The sequence below is a fragment of the Falco rusticolus genome, chromosome 11, assembly GCF_015220075.1.
Source record: "Falco rusticolus isolate bFalRus1 chromosome 11, bFalRus1.pri, whole genome shotgun sequence".
NCBI lineage: Eukaryota > Metazoa > Chordata > Aves > Falconiformes > Falconidae > Falco > Falco rusticolus.
The window spans coordinates 30346409-30365996 of record NC_051197.1 but is presented as its reverse complement, the minus strand read 5'-3'; the positions used below and the strand labels follow the sequence as shown (position 1 = coordinate 30365996).

Below are 19588 nucleotides of genomic sequence, written 5' to 3'. Positions count from 1 at the left end.
CAATTCTGTCAGTTTATTAGGAATTAGAACTTACTATTGCTAGAGGATCTTCTCAGGTTTGCCATGAGCGCTGTGTTGTGTAGCGCTGTGTTGTGTGGCCCCATGCTAGCACTACTATGCTCATAGCATTTCACATTTCATATAATAAAAAAAATTCTTATTTAACCACTTTGTATAACCACATTATATAGAGATGATTAAAAAGACTTTTCTCAACAGACAGTTTCCCCTGACTTTTTACTAGTCATTGTTAACCTCAGAGTGAGAATCTTGTGGTTTTAGTTTTGGTCACTAGCTTTCGAGTATTTTTTTTAAGTCTGAGTATTTTATAATCAGTGCCTTGCATACTACCTTGGCACTTTAAGTAAAAGCCAGGCAATATATATTTTTAATGTGTTTTATAATGGTGATATTTTTATTTGAGTATATCAAATATGGCAGTAGGTACTACTCTACAAATTTGTAGATCAGTAATACAGAGTAAAGAATTGCATTACTTTAGAATTGCAACATCTCAAATTTCATTTTCTTGTGTGTTCTCAAAGATGTCAGTTTTCAGGCAGCACAGTACATGTGGAAGATGTTTATATTTACAAGAATACCTCTGCTGTGCAGCATTTAGTTGGCTTTGTCATCTGTGTGGGAGAAAAACTACTGAACTGAAGTGATGATTTTTCTTCACTCTCTTATTCAGCTTTAAGCATTTGTACATCAAATTTAGATATGTCATGGTGCCTCACTTGTATGTTCACTACACGAAGGTAGAACATTTGCGCATGTTTCTACACTCAGATTTAGATGCACAGTTAAGGTTTATTTTGTCTGACTTTCTTTAATGATTCTTGTCTAATATGACAATAATGAAGGGCCAGTGTAGAAACTATATGACTCAGAACTAAGATATGTTTTTAAATGCAGAATATTTTTTATTGTATTAAAAAGAAAAAGCAGTTTGGCTGGCCATTTCACACAACCAACAGGTTTGTTTCAAAGTGGATGTATGGATCCTTTGAGAGATTTTGCACAGACTTCTTTATAACATGTGAAACCCGTTACTGTATACAGTGAGTGAAAGAGACATCTAATCCCATGCTGTTCTACCCTCTTTCAGAGGTTATCAAATGTAGGGGGTTTGGGGAACCAGATTTTCAGTTACACAGAGAAGCAATTAAATTTGCAGACTGTTTGCAAGATAATCAGAATTTTTGAGATTTGTCAGCATTAGCTTTTGCTTGAGTGATTTGAAGTGAAAAATGTGTACTTACAATACAAAAAAAAAGAGAATTAAGAATAAAAATACTATTTTTTGTTATTACTGATAGCTTTTAGTGAAGACCTGGGGTATCTTTGTCAGTTTTACTCTCTTTATATGTACTTCAGTAGCTGCCAAATTATTTTTTCTTCAAATTAATGATGTAACTTACCTATAAACAGAAGGTTCTTGTAAGCAGAATTCAATGCAAATCATCTTTGTTCCTATTCATAAATCCATATTTTTCTGCTCCTGATTATTGCCTTTCCCTCTAAATTAGAAAATCTACTGAGGATTGTGGTTTCATAAATATATCATTTGGAAGGCACTTTGAAATCTTTTTGTGTTCATTAAAATATTTTGTAATGCACTGAAAAGTTGGACCTTTCTGAAAATGTACCTAATTTAATACTAGAACGAATTTAATGACTTAAACTTTGTTTCACTCTTGTCTTTCCTGGCAAAGCTCTAGTTCATGCTCTATAATTTCCTGTTACCCTATAAATGGAAATCAGCTTTTTTTTGTGGCCTTTCTCACGATCCTCTTTCATCTAGTATGTATGGAATGATTCCATGTCAGTAACGTCTATATCTTGTTGCCCTGATAATATGCTGCCAACTTGAGCTCCCCCTTCATTTTTTTGTTCTTCTCCTACATAAAAATCAAACTTCTCATTGTTGAAGTATTCAGATTCTATTCCCACCTATCTTCATGACCTAATTTCCTTCTCCTTCAGGCTGCTCCAACTATATTATTTTTCAGTTCCACCTACTCCTTATTTCACATGTAACAGCTTCTCAATTAAAACTCATTAAAAATGCTTTTTTTCTTCTTCACATCAGTGCTCAAAATCCCACCTGTTCATTTTTATCTGCTATATTAATGCATTTCTACTCATTTTAGGATGTACTTCACTTACTTACTTTCATGCTTGGACTCTCTGAAACAACAGTATAGTTTTCTGCCTTATTTGCCTTTTTTATTAACTGACAAATGAGTTTGACTTCCATGGTCCTGTCATATTCCAGGTGATGTAGTAGATTTCTTTAAGGAAAACTATATAATTGGTGTTAAATATAGATGAGATGAGAATTGTTTAAAGGAAAATTTTTGAAGTAGGATGCAAAAAAGGGCCCATTCAAAAATAAAAACAACAACCCCTTTTTCACTGTAAAAATGGGAAGATTAAAAACATTCAAGCTATTCAATATGTCAATGTTTGTTGACATGAGTAAGAGTTCTTAACTGGAATCTATTTCCTCAGGCCAAAAAAGGAAAATACCAATAAACATAGTTGTTTTGTTTTCATTTGAAAGAGATTGTTAAGTACCTGATCAGAGAGCGGAACATCTGTGCTATTTGACTTTTTTCTGGGTTGGTTTCTCACAGTATTTTGTTGCAGTCTTCACACAACCTTGCTGCTGTCAATACTAGTGTTCTCCTCTAAGGATGCTCCATGTTCTGTATTTGATAGCCTCGTGCTATCAAAATAAATGAGGGGAAAGAAAAGACCGAGATTTTGTGTCTCTGTGTGTATGGTTGTTTTTTTTTCTGTCGGGTATTTGCTTATGAAAAAGAGTTACTGTGTAAGTAATTCTGTTTTGAACACTTCATGCCTCAGTATTTCTACCTCTCATTGGACACCTCTCATCAAGAAAAAATATAGACCAGCTGGAGGAAAAATCAGAAATGAGTGGAAGTCTGGAGTCCTTTGAGCAAAGCAGCAGAGTTTTTTAAAGAAGAAAGAATAAAGACAGAAATTGGGGGGTTTTTTTTGGAAGTGACATGTGCTAAAATTTTTTTAGGAGAAAAAGGTAATTGGCTTAAATTTGCCGTAGAAAAAATTACGTCTGAACTGAGATACAGTCAGGTAGAGTAAGAGTAATGAAGTCCTTGGAATGAACTGCTTAGGGAGGTAACCGCAGGTTTGTAGGGTTAAGTTAGGCAAGTATCTGCAGGACTATATGATCAGGACCTGTGTTCTCTTTAGCCAAGTTCAAGAGTTTGGATAAGCTAGTGGAGCTGTCTCATAAAGCTCATCTTAATCATTCTGTTGCTATCTTGGGAGATAGTCAAAGCCTCTTGTGGTTTTACAGTGTTCCGAATGCGTACAGCCATTTTACTGCGTCTTCTGTGGCACTGCATCAGTTAGAAATACTTTATTATAAAAGCCAAACAAAAACCCCAAACGCATGTTTCCCAACATATTAAGGGTAATTGTTGTCATTCTGAAAGCTTTATTTGTTTTCCACTATTAACAGCCTTTCAGGCTGTTCTGGATCTGACTAAGACCAAAGATGTGCCTCTGCTACATGGAAGGTGGGCCATTTTGGGAAGCATTTTCCAAACTATTGGTTATTGAGAATAATGACCCATAGTTTATTTTGCTAAAGGTGCTGCTAAAGTGCAAAGAGGTCTTTCATATGAACAGTCATGCTTCAGCAAGTTGGGGTCTGTTTTTTAAGGGGGTGGTGGTGTATTGTAAATGGTCAATAGAGTATTGTTACATAATAGGTTAGTGCTGGGCTGCTTAAAATACAACTCTTTGTGCCCAGTCTGCTCATGTAATGAATAATTTATGTAATGGGTGTTTCTACATGGAGTAGACACAAACTTATGTATATCCAGTAGGCTGCCAGTCTTCTTTTCAGTTATATTCTTTTTTAATTTGTTTTTGAATGTCCCTATAGATTTTTGAAAGAGACCACTTTTTACACTTTTATGTTTGTCTGTAGGTATAGTAACAAAACAGCCTGGATCCACAATCTACCATCCAGAGATTCTCCCTCAGCCCGAGTGATATCTGTACAGGCTTCCATATTTCTCTCATGCAAATGGCAAATGTCCAAAAGAAAAAAAGCAAATGCCATTGGGCCAGAAGGAAGTTCCAGGCCAGTCTAACCTTGGTTCCTGGGACTGGTTATGGAGCGAATACTCCTGAAAGTAGCTTCTAACCATGTGAAGGACAAACAAAGTCATTGGGAACAGTCAGCATAGATTTATAAATGTCAAATCATTGTAATCAGCCTCATTACTTTCTGTGACAAGGTGGCCAGTACTGTGGGCGAGGGGCATGTGGTGGACGCTGTATACCTTGATTTTAGCAGGGACTCCCAACACCATTTCCATAGTGTTCTTACCATTAAATCAATGAGGTAGGGGCAGGGTAAGTGAAAAATAATGCGGTTGGAAGGTTGGCTGGACTGGTGGTGTGCAAGAATCAATCAATGGTGCAGAGTCCAGCTGGCAGCCATCGAGTACTCGTATCTTTCAGGGATCAGTATTGGCACCAATGCTGTCAAATGTCTTGTTTAATCACTTATATGGTGGGATCAAGTGCATGCTCAGCAGGTTTGTGGACAACAGCAAACTGGGGGGAGTGGTCCATAGTGCTGGAGGGCAGGGCTCCTACTTGGAGGGACGTGAACAGGCTGGAGAAAGGCACGGGCAGGAACCTCATCAAGTTCAACAACAGCAGGTGCTAAGTCCTGAATCCACAGTATAATAATCCCACGGGACAAGACAGGCTGGACACTAACCAGATAAAAAGTGACTTTTGCTGAAAAGTTCCTGCAGATCCCAGCAAGCAAGAAGTTGAAAATGACTCAGTGGCGTACCCTTGCAGCAAAGGTGGCCAAGTCCACCCTGGGCTGTTCAGCAGAAGCCCAGCCAGCAGCTCCAGGGAAGTGATCCATCCTCTCCCTTCAGCACCTGTGAGACTGCATTTGGAGTACTGCGTCCAGTTTTCGGCTCCCCAGTATAAGACAGTCACTGACACACTGGAGCAAGTCCAGTGGAGGCCACCGAGCTGGCCAGATGGCAGGAGCACGTGATGTACGAGGAGGGGTTAAGGGACTGGGGTCAGTTCAGGCTGGAGAACAAAATACACACAGGAGAATCTTATTGCTGTCTACAACTGCTACACTGGAGGACTTGGAGAAGATGGAGGCAGACTCTTAGAGGTGCACAGTAACAGGCTGAGAGGCAACAGACACAAGCTGAGACCTGGGAAATTCTGGTTAGATCAAAGGATGTTTTTGGTGGCTGAGTTGGTTGGTTTGTTTTTAAACCATGAGCATGGTCAAGTAGGAGAACAGGTTGTCCAGAGAGATTCTGCAGTCTCCTTTCCTGAAGTGTTCAAGACTACTCTTGTGTCATGGTTTAACCCCAGCTAAGCCCCACACGGCCACTCCTTCACTCCCTGCTAGTGGAACGGGGGACACAATTGGAAAGGTAAAAGTGAGAAAACTCGTGGGTTGAGAGAAAGACAGTTTAACAGGTACAGCAAAAGCCATGTGTGCAAGCAAAGCAAAACAAGGAATTCATTCTTCACTTCCCATTGGCAGGCAGGTGTTCAGCTGTCTCCGGGAAAGCCGAGCTCCGTTATGCGTAACAGCTACTTGGGAACACAAACACCGTGGCTCTGAACATTCCCCCTACCCTTCCTCCTTCTTTCCCTAGCTTTTTATGCTGAGCATCACGTCCTGTCATCTGGAATATCCCTTTGGTCAGTTGGCATCAGCTGTTCTAGCTGTGTCCCCTCCCAGCTTCCTATGCCCGCCAGCCTACACTTGCTCAGGGGCTGTGTGAGAGGCGGAAAAGGCCTTGGTGCTGTTTAAGCACTGCCCAGCAGTAACGAAAACCACCCTGTGTTATCGGTGCTGCTTCCAGCGCAAATCTGAAACACAGGCCTACGCTGGATGCTGTGAAGAAAATGAACTACCCCAGCCAAAACCAGCACACCTCCCAAGCAGATCCCTGAGCGCCCTGATCTAGAGGTGCTTGGAGTAGGAGATAGGACTAGATCTCCAGAGGTCTGTTTGAGCCCAGACTATTCTATGATTCTAGGCTGATGTCACACAGAGGGATGCTTTCAGGCTTGTTTTAAATGGAGACTGAGTTCAGGGAGGTTCATGAGGCATCCACAGAGTGAGCTTTTTGTGGATCCCATTGCAATTCACACTGAACAAGTAAACAAAAAACCTGAGACACTTACTGTTACCTATAAGTATTCTTAAAGACTGTGTACGCACATTTACAACCCAGGTTTGCTCCCTTGAGACATCTCCCATCCTCCTCTCATTCTGATGAGGCCCGAAGTTGTATCGAGCAGTTGGTAGGCTCTGAGAGGTCAGGGCAAATAAAGGAGGAAGAGAGAAGTACACAGTACATAGAGGAAGGGATCTGTGGCATTCCCAGCAGAATAAAGCTGGATAAAATCATGCTCTGGCTAATGCTGCTGGCTTATAGATGCTTTAGAATGTGGAAAAAAGTGTATAAAAGTACACCTCGGAGAAGAACATCTACAGTTAAATATCCCTCCCCCTTTTTTTTTTTTTTTTTCCTTTCCTCTCCCTCCTCTTAATTTATAACTAAGTGCTTACACAGTTTAGAATATGTAAATAGTCTTTAGAATGCAAACAAAGTAGAGATTTTTAAAGCTGTTTATTCTTTCTCCTTTGCCCTGTTCTATTTTGAAGTTTGACGTTGGTGTCTTTTGAAAGGGAGCATATGGCATTTCTAATTAAGGCCTGTGGTTTTCTGACATATAACTGAATAATACATTCCAAATGCTCTTAAGCCTTCTAGATGAAAGAATTTTCAGGGTTGAAGCACTGTAGCTTTGTGATATATCTTACTGGAGCATGTATGCTATGTAACACTGATCTCCTTAAGAACTTCGAAGAATTTTGCATAGAATACTGCTGGAGTGAGAAAACGAGTTTGTTTCTTTTGTCTGATGTTAGGATTCCTTGGCAAGCTCAGGTTTGGCTCATATAACAACTAGCGTGCTTTGTTTCTGAAAGTATTCAGTGTAGCTTCTTTTTTTAAACATTTCAATCTGGTTGGGTGTTTTGTTCATCTTTATCAGATTTTGTTTCAGGCTGCAAGATTAGTTTGTGTGTATTTTCACCAATAGCTCTTGCAGAGATGCACTGTAGTTCTTTAGTCTCGCCAAAATAATTCATATCTCTCCTTTCAGAATTTTATGCCAGACTGTCTTCCTTTACCTTGAATATGTGAAACTTGTGTGCCATTGTGGTTTATGATAAATTTCTGGTGTGAGCCAGGTTTCTTGAGATTGTTTGTATGTACTAGTATCATTAACCTGTACCTTGTATCTCTGAATGGCCAAGGTGCTCAATCTAAAGAAGGTTTCCTCAGAAATGTTTTCCCTTTGTTTCCATAGGAAATAGAAGGGATGCATTTATAACTGATCTCTTTGACCTAGTTAGGCAAATCAGCAGAGGAGAGAATTTTAAAAATGTAATGCATTTAATTGCTTTAGTTCTTACCAGGCCTGGGTGGTAAGTGAGATTTACCTTTATGGTATTTTTGGTAATGTTAAAATGAAAGGAAAGTTGAGTCTTCAAATGTATTTCATCCGCTGGAACTTAATGGGTACCTTTGGTTACTGGAAAACCTTTTATAGTAATATCAAATTTCATTGAAAATGATAAATTTGGGATTTTTAGGTCTTCATATTTCCATCTTTAGATCTAGTGAATGATCTAATATACAAAAGTTTGAGAAACCTTAAAATGAAGTTTCCTGTAGATTTATGATGAATGTGGATGTTTGTTGTTTTTGGTTTTTTCTCAATTCTAAGGGAAAGCAAATGCATGTTGGTCTTGTAATTTGGAGCCTGTAGAGCTGTGTGAACGGGTTCCAAGTAAAAGAATTTCACTAACCTAATGTTCAGTTCGAAATATAAAGAGATTTCTGATATGCTTCTCTCAGGGCAGTATTTTTGCTGTCAGTTGTCCTTGAAATAAAGTATATGCTATCTTTGTCCTCACAGTTCATTGTCAAATTTAAGCACTAAGGGTATTTTTATTAATGACTTGTATTTGATGGTTGCTGAGACTATAAATTAGAAATACGTAATTGAAGTGACAGTGACAAGAATGAAGACTTAAGAGAATAATTGTACAAGTACCGAAGATCCTCCTCTACCTGAACTACTGCTGTTGTCTATGTAAAGTTGGAGGTGAAGTGTTTAATGTACCTGAGGAATTAAATTAGGTCAGCAACCAGATGTGACTGAGCTGTGTTGAAGAGAGTATCTGAGGGATTTTGGGAGCAGATGTAGCATTGGTCCTCTGGTTTTTGTTTTATTTTAGCTTCTTGAGACAGCTCATTTCATAGGAAAGAGAGGGTCTCCGAGGTTGCAGACATCTAAAGTGTCCATAGCTTCAGAAGCCTCTGAGGGTAACGGGGCTGTTGCAGTGCCTCTTTTCTCTTTAGGTTGTGTTTCATAGGAAAGATGCTGAGGATTGGGGCCCTGTCAGTGTTTGTTGTTGATGACCTTGTACTCAAGTTTAATTTTTAGCAGTATTTTATTCAGATGAAACTGGGAAAATTCTGAATAATTGCAAAACCATATTCACATGAAGAGCTGCTCTAAAGAGTTGGACTGTTGAGCTTCCTGTGGACAGCTACATAGACCCATCAGCAGACACTTGGAAATGGGTGGTTACTTGAATTGGGTGGTTATTTGAGCGCACAACCCAGGCTCACAGTACCCTTCTGGTTTAGTGTATTAGTCATATGACATATATTCCTCCATAACTGTTTTATTCTTAACACTTACGAGGTTACTTTTCCATTTGAAGATTTTTTTTTTGTGTTCCATGCAATATGATCTTTAATGTCACAGTGGTGTTTTTGCTGCTCCTCCATGAATGTGTTTCAATAAAAAAAAGTTATTTTGTGGCTCTGAGTAGGCTTCCTGAGCTCAGAGTATCACACAAGAGCAGAATGGCGCCTAAGGTATGCAGTGTAATGAAGCAGCATTATGTACTATGCTTAGGAGAGTTCTCTTCCATGTGAAGTCTGGAGTGGATGTGACTTTTGCATAATACTGCATTGTGAGTTTTCATTAAATGGATGGTTGACAGCCTTGAATCTTTTCTCACAATAATGTTTTTCTAGATCCTAGCCCTTTTTCCTGTACCGGTGCTGTGAATTATTCCCTAGTCTTGTTCTTTTAAACTTCACGGTAACTTTATTAATACACTTACTTTGTCAGGTCTGCTAAACATTCTTTATGGTTCCACTAATATTTTCTGTCTTTTTGTGGTTTTAAAACTGATATGTCAGTGAGAAGAATTTGTCTGAGACCTATATGTATGCATCTTTAATGTCTGTTCTCTTTGGTAAATCTGCGCATGCTTTTGTTTTCCTTTTTTTTCTTTTTTTTCTTTTTTTTTTTTTCCTTTTGCAGAGAGTGATAATGAACTTTCCAGTGGCACTGGTGATGTGTCAAAGGATTGTCCTGAGAAGATTTTGTACTCCTGGGGAGAATTACTGGGGAGATGGTAATATTTCATTTCTTAAATTTAGATTTTGCATACTAACCTTGCCTTTGTTTTATGACACTAGGCTTTTTGAACAGGAGATTTGAAGTTCTTTAGCTTATACAGTTTAAAAATTAAAATACAAAACAAACCAAAGTGTGGGGTTTTTTTAAACCTAGTTTAAAAGGGACTGGTAAATTCTCTTATTTTAACTTGCAGTTATTTGACAAATCTCTCACAGCATCTGCAAAAGTCTTGTTCCTTCAGTGTTTGAGAAATGCCTGTGTATGCTTACACTGCAGGTGTGAGTGGTCAAATGCAGAACTTTCTGGCCACCTGTGTTCCTTGGGGCTGAATGTTAAGCTCTCATGAAACTCAGTGCTAGAATAGAAAAGAGAGCAACTCCAGTCTATCCTATACAAGCCATTTCTGCTAGCTGACGTACATTTAGTTGATTGATTTGTTTAGAAGTAGTCTTTTTTTCCCCTTTTCCCACCCCCCACAATGTGCTATATGTAAGCACTTGAAAAGTAATTCTAGAAAGACTGTGATCCTTACTGAAACTGTTTTTGTTGGAGAGTAAAAGGAAGAATATTTGTAAGCCTAGAGTATGTTCTTGACAGCGTATTTCTGTGGTTTAATTAAGTGCTTCAGTAGCAGCATATACATTGCCAAGAGAGGAAAAAGTCTGTGTATTTGCTGCCTCTGAGAGACCTTATACTACTAGTAAATGCCAGAACCACTTACTTGGTTTTCCCTTTGTAAGTAATAGCTCTTGCTGCCCAGGACAAAAATAATCAGAGGTCCTTAATCTGGAATTGGCAAAGTTTCCTTTTCCTTGCTCCCATAAGACAGCTGAAAAACATTAAAGGATTTATTTGGGCAATTCCTCCTTTTACTTGGGCACTTTGTAGCTTTGGAGAAATATAGCGTCTTGCTGCGGACCTCATCTTTAATGGGAATCTCATGCAAAAGTTGCTAAATGAGATCACATAATAAAATCACAAAAAAATCACAAGATTTTATTGAGCTTAATAGAACCCTTCCCTCCTTCTTGTTTTTAACTGTTTTGTCATCCAAGTTTCTGGCCTCAATGAAAGATGTTTTTGAGGAAGCACAAATATTTCATGGAATGATTGTACAAATATTCTGACTACGGACCCTCTGAATGATTAAGAAAGTAATGATGAAAAGTGTGGAACTCAGCTGATTGTTGACAAGTGTGTTTTCCTCGCCTGAAAAGGCTATAAACAGATCTGCTGTGGAGCTGTTAAAACTTTCCAAAGCCTATTCTAAAGGACATCACAAGGGAGAGTTTATAAATCGGTTGCTATATCTGGCACCCCAAGGCCAAGGAGGAAGGCCATCCTGAGTCCTTGGAGAACTGTGTGGCAAGCTTGTTTCAGTCTGCATTGCATTTGCATTGGAAGATGCTACTTATTTTGATTTTTATTTTTTTTTAGTTCATCTGTTGGTTGGTTCTTCTAGTTTTTAGCTTTTGCCCTTGACAAATATCTGGACTCCTGTGGATAAGCATGCTCAAGTAACCATCTGCTCGTTCTCTCAAGTTTCACGTAACCCGCTATTTCTTCATATACTTCTTAAGAATACTGTTCAATGGGACAAAATATTAAGACTTCTGAAGTAAACTGTTTTGAAGTCCTAACATAACTTACGCACTTAACTCAGAAATTCATTTAGTAGTTAAAACTCCTTAGTTAAAATGAGTTAAAAATGGGAGATCCCAGCCAGCTTGATGACTAGCAGTAGCAAACACTTTCTTTAGGAGTATCTCAAGAAGTATTACCTTTTGAGAGAAATTCAAGTGTATAAAATACTTTAATTCTTTAATAGTGTTATGTTACATTTTAAGAACAGAGCTTGGAAAGAGTAACAGATGGAAAAACGTTAACAATTTAAAAACTAAAAATAGATTGAAATAAAACCTTGTAGTATGTTAAAAACTGCAGCATATGCTAGTGGAATATCTGTGCACTTGTAAAAAAAGTAAACAAACAAAAATTAACATTTCCACTTGGAGAAATGTGTGTGCTGATTTGTCTTTTAGATGAAAAACTTCTTGCACTTTAATTGCTTCTTGTTGTTTCATTAAAATGTCACTGTAACCTAATGGACTGACTCAGCAGAAGCATTGCTTCAAGAGTCTCCTTCAAACACATAAACAGGAATAAGTTAATTTACCAAAAATACCAACAATAAACAGTTTGAAAGTAATGGATATCTTTTAATTTATTTTACTATTTACTGCATCCTCAGCATTAAAGTTGTTCTTGCAAGCTGAGTTAGTTTAGCTGAGTACTTAACTATTTTTGATGTGTGTGGGTTTTCTGTTGATTTTTTTTTTTTAAAGTAGTAATGGTCAATAGCAGTCTTTGATCAGAAGTATTTTTTTGTCAAGTTGAGGCATAGTCTATGCATCACTATTCTGCATCCTTGCTGTCTGATGTTTTAAAATTGTCTTTGAATTTCGGGCAGGAGAATTACAGCACTTTGTAACAAATTAAAGATGTCAGCATCCATGAATGGCCCACATGAATTTTCCCACATGCTAAAGGATAAGGCTAGAATAAGACAAGCTTTTATTTTATGCTTGTTATAGTCTGGCCAAACAGGTGTCAGAAAGCATCTAGGAATGTAAGGTGCCTGGGCCTCTACACAAAGGACGGAAAAATGCATATTTTTTCATCATTGTAGAATGCAGAGGAATATTTGTTAATGATGGAGCTGTTTCCCAAACAGACATTCAGAAACTGAGAAGTTGTCTGTTAGCGAGTTATGCTTTACTGCATGGAGTAATGTTGCTAAGGTATTACCTCTACCATAAAACTATCAAAATATAAAACAAATCCAGTTAGATCTGGTGTAGTATAGCATAATTAATTCTCAACTGTGAGTATGTTCAGTAGTAAGGATGGTATTACAGCATGGAATATGCATCTCCTTTAGTTGTTGCCATAAGCTCTTTGAATTGTTTTCCAGCTGTCCCTGAAAAAATCCTGGTTATGTTTCTATGGGAATGTACCTTTTTAGCTGTTCATTTTATTTTATCTGCTCACCACATCCTCAGAGGTGGCCTTCTGTGTTTCTCATATAACACGCGTGATCAAATTCATGTAATAACCAAAGTAACCTTATTAGAAGTGTCCTATGAATGCTTCAGTTTCACACAACTAAGTTTCTGGTTTATTTTAATTATTTATTCCTTAATGTACCTTTCATAATTTTGTAACCACTCAGAGTGTCTAGTTCTTTTAATATTTCTGTGATTATTGTTTTTTCTTTCTAGCTTTTTCCCATCACAAGACCATTAGTCTAATATGACTTGCTGCAAAATGTACTGAAGAAGAGAAAAGGGACAGTTGGGTTTTAATTTGGCTAACTGAATTACAAAGTCTGAAATTACTTGTATTGCACTACACACTTAAAATGTAAAATAATAAGGGCATTATATAATCACACTTTTCATTCTTAAATCATTTGGAAAAATCATCCTTGGAATGTAGGAAAAAGAAATTTTAGAGCACCTTTTAAATTTAAACAGTAATGGTAAACTTTTCACATCTTAATGACCTGTTTCAAAGAATGAGTCTCTAAATGTTTACTTAGATTCAAGGGTCAAATTGCAGGTTATTTAACTTAATCGCAGCTTGCTAGCATTTGGCTAAACTGCCGCTCTCATTATTCTACCAGTAGAGGTGAAAAACATAACAGTGGTCAAAACAATAACAGAGCAAAGCACATTAGGAAGAATAAAGAGTCAGTTCATGCAGTCTTCCTGCTGTATTGCAATGAAAATTGCCGTAAGAAGTCAAAGAGAGTTTTAATCTAGATCAGTAGACACTGTTATTTCAAAAAGGATTTTTAAACATCTGTGACCAAACAAAAGCTCTGCAGTCTTGTGCGTGTGCAATGATTTTATCCTAAACGTCTGGGCTCAGTGACTGGATTGTTTTTTAAAAACGTGTCTTTAGTATTCAACCTGTCTAAATACGGCCTTTTCATAGTTCTCTATACCAACTTTTGTAGGATTAATTATGCAGTGTTGGAAAATAAACCCAGCCATCTTGCAGTTGTCTTCCTACATTTCTTGGGGGGTGTGTGTGTGTACAAACCGAGAGTAAAACAGCAGCTCAGACTAATAGGCACATTTATTTGGAATGGTGGGATTTTACCAAGGTATATGCAAGTGTTAACTGCTCTGTGGGACTTGCAACATACTCTTGCCATGAAGTTAAAACTGGAACTTCAGTCCTCATGTTAGTACTCTGAATACTGGCTTTTATTTGTTTTCCAAAATTTAATTCTCTATACAGCTTAGGTTATTTTTAATTTCCTTTTCTTAACCTAAGTGAAATGTATATGTTGGACAAATACTTAAATTGAATTGTCTGCACAGATGGCATATTTTTCTCTTTCAATTCAAATTGTTCTTCATGAGCCAGTGTAGTTCAATTTCTGCAGTTGATTATTGTTTTAATTTTCATTACTTTCTCTACATGTAGAGAATTTGGATATCATTGCATTTTGCCACTGGTTCTTACTGTAAATCCTTGCAGAATTTTTGAGTCTGGCAAATACTAATTAATGCAGCCAGTGAAAGAAAAGTTCGTGTTGCCAGCTGCTGACTCTCCTTTTCAGAATAACATTGGAAAGTTTAAAAACTCTAAATAATGTTTTAATCTTGATTTCTACTCCTATAGTTGAAATATAATAGGCAAGTGATTGTTTGTTTCTCAGGCACAATAATCTTGTTGTGAGACCAAATGGATTATCTACCCTGGTGAAAAGTGGTGTTCCAGAAGCACTGAGGGCAGAGGTTTGGCAGTTGCTGGCAGGATGCCATGACAACCATGCAATGCTGGATAAATATAGAGTTCTCATCACAATGGTAAGTGACTTGGGGTTTTTTTTTCCCCCTCTTTTTTTTTTTTCTTTTCTCCTTTGGTTAAAATGAATTCTGCTGAGTAGCAGTTTTATTCATTAGTAAAGCAGCAAAAGAGTGAAACAGTTTGACTTGTTTTAAGCAACTGAAATTGTGATTAGGTGCCTCTACCTCCTGCCAGGGGTACCTGCTGAATGGCATTAATTGCTAACCTATATCCGTAGTAATGCTTGACATTTTGCTTTCTATTCACTTGCTGTGGTGATAACAGGTACATCAGCTTGTTCAGGTGTTTGTTGTTTTGTGGTTTTGTTCCTTTTTAATAAACTCAAATTCATCACTTTGTTTTTCAACAATTTCTGTTCTCTGTGTGCCTTAATTTTCAAGTTTTTAGTTAAAAAAAACACAACCCAAAACAAAACCTCAGAAAGTTGGGCATTTCTTGTTTTGTTGTTTATTTTAAAAAAGAATATTAAAACCATTTTTACCTAGCAGGAAACCAGTCTCCTTGCTGTATGGGATTTGAGAGGAAAATCCTTCTGGGAATTTCTTCTCATTCTGTATGCTAATGTCATCAGTGCAGTCAGTAAATGTTACTAGGAGTTGTCTGCATAGATGTTCCAGACTGCTTATAACTGTGATGGAAAGACTGGGAACCAATGTGTTATAGTAGCAAAAACTCTGTGCAGTGTCAGGAGGTAAACTCACCGTTTGAGGTTCTAAAATTCTTGCCACTGCAGAGTAGTTAGGCATTCTGGGAAAAACAGTGGTCTCAAAAATGGTCAAAATGGCAGAAATGGATGAAGATAATTTTGTATGTTGCTCATAGAAAGTGTTGGATTTGTTATCTAGAGAATGAATTGTTTGTCCATACCAAAGTTCTGTGGTAGACATTGTTATTGAAGTTCCCTTTCATAATGTTGTCATACCTTTTTGATACTTGTCCTCTTAATTTGACCTACCTGCTATGTTTGTAAAGTTTAAAAGCATCCCCAGAGTGAGAGCTGTCTCATGGCTTCTTTTTCCTTTACCAATAAAGAAGGATGTTTTGATAGTGTAAATTTTTCTTTTTTGACGTTGTCGTTGGGTTATATTTTCCTTAGAAACCATTCACAGGACATCTGTCAGCTGTATGTTGCATCAAAACCACCTCCATTATTTTGCTCTTGCTTTCCAAAAGTGGGGAAGATGTTTGTTTCACGGCGGAGGAGGGAGTGGAAAACGTCTAAAATGCAAGCCTTATCTTGATGCTAGGACCTCATGCCTTAAAAATACCTTGCTACACTTGGCCTTTTCATGATAGAAGTATTTCAATGATGTATATTTTGAAAGATATTGCATACAGTGTTTAATGTGAAATATTATGCTGTTAGGGATTAGAAAAATCAAGTCCTATTCTGAACTGAAGCATTTACACAAACTCGTTTTTTTTCCCTGTAATGAATCACTTTTATTCTGAAATCTCAAAATTTCTTCTATAGTCTGACTGTATGTAACTGCTGGTGATCACATCATTTGGCATACATTGCATGAAAGGATTCAAGAAAAGAAATGAACAGGAAAGAGTCTATGCCAAACCAAAGCTTGGGCCCATTTTTAGGAACAGTTAATACTGGGTGCTCCAGAAAAACTTGTCAGCTACTTTTGTATGAATTATTATCCGATATTTATGTTTGTGAAGAGAACTTTCAGTTTCATTTTGGTGTGTTGGTAATGTGAGTTAAGGTATTTGAGAGAGAGAGGGGCATGTGTATGTTATTCTCTGAATCCCCCCCAAAAGCTTTGCTGTAGTGTTACTTATGTGTGTCAATAATAATATGCATGTTAAACTTCAGAGTTGTTCGGGTATTAACAATTGTTCACTTGCTTCTCCTGTATGAAAAAGCACAACTGATTTATTTTTTTCAGTTGTTTTTGTGCTACCATCCCAATATACCAACAACGTATACTTTATTTTTTCCATAATTATTTATTCTTCCCATCAAATATATAGCTTTCATCTTCATTCTTTCAGGTTATGCATACATTTACAGAGATTCATTGTCCCCTCATATTTTGGTCGTTCTTCTTAATGTTTAGGCTGCTTCTGGAAGCTGGATATTTCTGTTGGTATCTTGACTGCTTTAGTGGTATATGCCCCACCCCTGGAGGTGTTCAAGGCCAGGCTGGATGGATGGGGCTTGGAGCAGCCTGGTCTAGTGGAAGGTATCCCTGCTCATGGCAGGGGGTTGGAACTAGATGGTCTTTAAGGTCCCTTCCAACCCAAACCATTTTATGATTCTGTATTCTGTGTGTGTGTTCATTCCTGAGCATATTTCTTCAAGACATTCCTAGGTGATTAGAGGTGGCAGTGTTCTGCACTTGCAGTCCTGAGAATGAAGTGTGAGATGGAAGAAGCGGGAGGTGGTAGTAACGTCTGTGAACTTGACCCACTGCCTACTCACCTCCTCGTGCAGTTCCCTCCCTTAAACAGCTCCCCATTAGCGCCTAGGCCCCTCAAACTGTCCCATGCTTCCCTTACCTCCTAGCTCACTCTAATAGCTCCTTTGTAAGAGCCTGTTCTCCCAGCACCCCAGCCCTTTCCCCTTTCTGGTCATCTGGCCTTACTGCACTGTCTGGCTGAACTGCCAGCTGCGGTACCTCAGTGAGAAAGAGGGCACTTTGCAATCATCTCTGCACCCAGACATCTGTAAGAAAGTAAGTTTATATAGGTATAGTTGGGGGATTTTTGTCTGATGTTCAAAATAATGTGGCTGAACTGTGTAACGCTAGAGCAAAATGCTGGAGAGAATGTAGTAATTAATACAGTGTTAAACAGTACTCACCAGTAAGGTTAGGAATGCCAGCCAGTTTTCTTGAATGAGGCTTGGCTTTAAAAGCATCTTTGACTGCTTTGATTATGAGATCTAAAGGAAAATTTCAGAAGCCTAACTTGAGGAACCGATCTTGAAAACTGTTGTTTTATCATAGCTTGAAAGGTGATCCCAAGAGCTAGAATTATTAATATTGAATATGTGATACCTAATTTATGACTACCTTTTATGGGGAGCAGAGATATTTGCTGAAAACTGGAACTTTACCGCAGTGTTGCTGGTTAACTCTGGTGAAACTGTGCTCGCTAGTGGAGGAGGAATGTGTTCCTTGTGATGAACCGAATGATAGCAGACTCACTGTTTAAATGTACTTTGGAGACTGTGATATAGACACGTTTGTTGTTCTACTCCAGTTGCGTGCCGTTTGTGCAGAAGTAGCATGTTGTATTGGCCAACTATTAGTCATATCACTTCACAGATCTGTGTTATACTGCATGTATCCATCTGTATGCAGAGCTCTGAAATCTACTGCAGTATTTTTCAGTTAGAGGAGTGATTTGTTCAGTGTGTTCTGTAGGAGAGAGTAATTTGGGCCATGTTTTACTGTTTCAGTTCAGCACAGAAAGCAAAATAAAATCTCTGTCTTATTTAGAAAAATCAATGCTGTACGCATTTTCTCCAGGAGGCATGTCCTCTAGTCCACCACACTGGAGGTCAGCAGTCTGTCAGGAATGATCTAGTGAACGGTGTTTCTTTTCCTGTATCAGAGCATTCGCATGCCAATACATTTCCCCATCTCTAGGTAAGTCTGGAGTTCCAGGAGGGAAGGGAGAAAGAAATACTTCTGCTCTCCCAAATACTTTCTTACTGACAAGCACTCCTGCTGAGCTTCAGCTTGGTGATTACTGTGAGCCTCTCAGAAATTTTGACTGGAGCACAATAGTAGGTCTTGCATACAATTTGAGAGAGTAGGAGTTGTGATTTGGCAGCTGCTTCGTTTCTGACATATATGTAAATCTGTACTGTATGACAATCAAAATCTGCTTGAGTTACCTTTCTGGCATGTGTGCCATAGGCTTTTGACCCTGCTGCACATGTCACAGTATAGGAAGGGGAAAATAAAACATAATCAGTAGAAATGAATGTATATTTTCATTTATTTATTTATCTTAAGGAAGAGACAAAGGTAAATCAGAGTGAGAAAAAGCAGCTTATGTGATGACAATGAAGGGGTGGTATTTGTATATAGAGCTTTTGTAAAAGGGTATGAGATATATTTCTTAAAAGAATGGAAGTAGAAAAACATGCACAAGCTAGGGTCACTTCCTTGATGGAGATTTTTTTCTCCTGCCTCATCGACACATTATTTCATGTTCAGCTTCACTGGTTCCTCTCAAGAGACTCAGATTAATTTTTTCCATTACGAGATATATTTTGAGCTCTGATATATTGACCAGTGGCAAGCTACAGCTTACCCTGTTTACAACCGAGGTGACTGGTACTCAGCAACAATTATGCTCCACGTTTCCCCACTCTGTCCTTTTCAGAATAGGAGTCAGGCACTGTCAATGTGTAAATCATTAAGAGATCTGCTGTCACTTGAGAGCAGCAACAAAGTAACTTACTGTAGAACATTTGTTCCATCTGAACCGGGACAGATGTTTTATCTTTTATTAACATTCTGCTTTTCTGTTTTAGATGGCTTCATTCTTTTGTGTGTTCTCACTGCTGAATTTGTAGGGCAAAATTTCTTTCTATCCTTTTCAGTGTTACAAACTAGGTGCCTGTTTTGTAGTGCTGTGGCTGATTACTCTTGAAATTACCTGCACTCAAGTCCTTTCTCCTCAGTTTAGAAAGTAACCCCTGTTAGGGTTCTGTGTCGCTGTGTAAGTGAAAGAATGAAAGGAGAAAAAGAGGGCAGTCATTCACTTTCTGTAGGTTGAAAACTTTTGGGTGGACCATTTTAAGGTAGGATTTATGAGTAAGTGTATCATTTCCTTATAAAAGACTTTCAGTTTACAATCTGATTTCCATTAAGAAACGAGCTGTATGTATCAAGTTCATCTAACAGCATATACAGACTGCTTCTAAATGCTGCTACTGTTCTGGTTTCAGGAAACAAAACGTGTTTTAAATTTATTATTATAATTGTTTAAAGTATGATCAGAAAAAGAAGCCTGGTTTTAGATAAAGTAGATGTTGGTAGTGTTATGTTACTCAGAAGCAATGGAAGTTTGCATATGAATGTGAATGCTCATTTTTGAGATAGATGGTGACTTTGAGTTGAAGGTCTTAAAGAAAGACTAAATGGCTGTCCTT

General features: G+C 37.9%; 1 protein-coding gene across 7 annotated transcripts in view; it reads left to right on the top strand.

Moving 5' to 3' along the window:
- Positions 1-19588, top strand: part of RABGAP1L (RAB GTPase activating protein 1 like) — a 262694-nt gene that overhangs the window by 53552 nt on the left and 189554 nt on the right. For all 7 annotated transcript variants that reach the window (XM_037404169.1, XM_037404168.1, XM_037404172.1 and 4 more), the window contains 2 exons: positions 9481-9574; positions 14312-14462. In XM_037404169.1, the coding sequence (XP_037260066.1) occupies positions 9481-9574; positions 14312-14462 (245 nt within the window). The remainder of the gene's footprint in view (positions 1-9480; positions 9575-14311; positions 14463-19588) is intronic.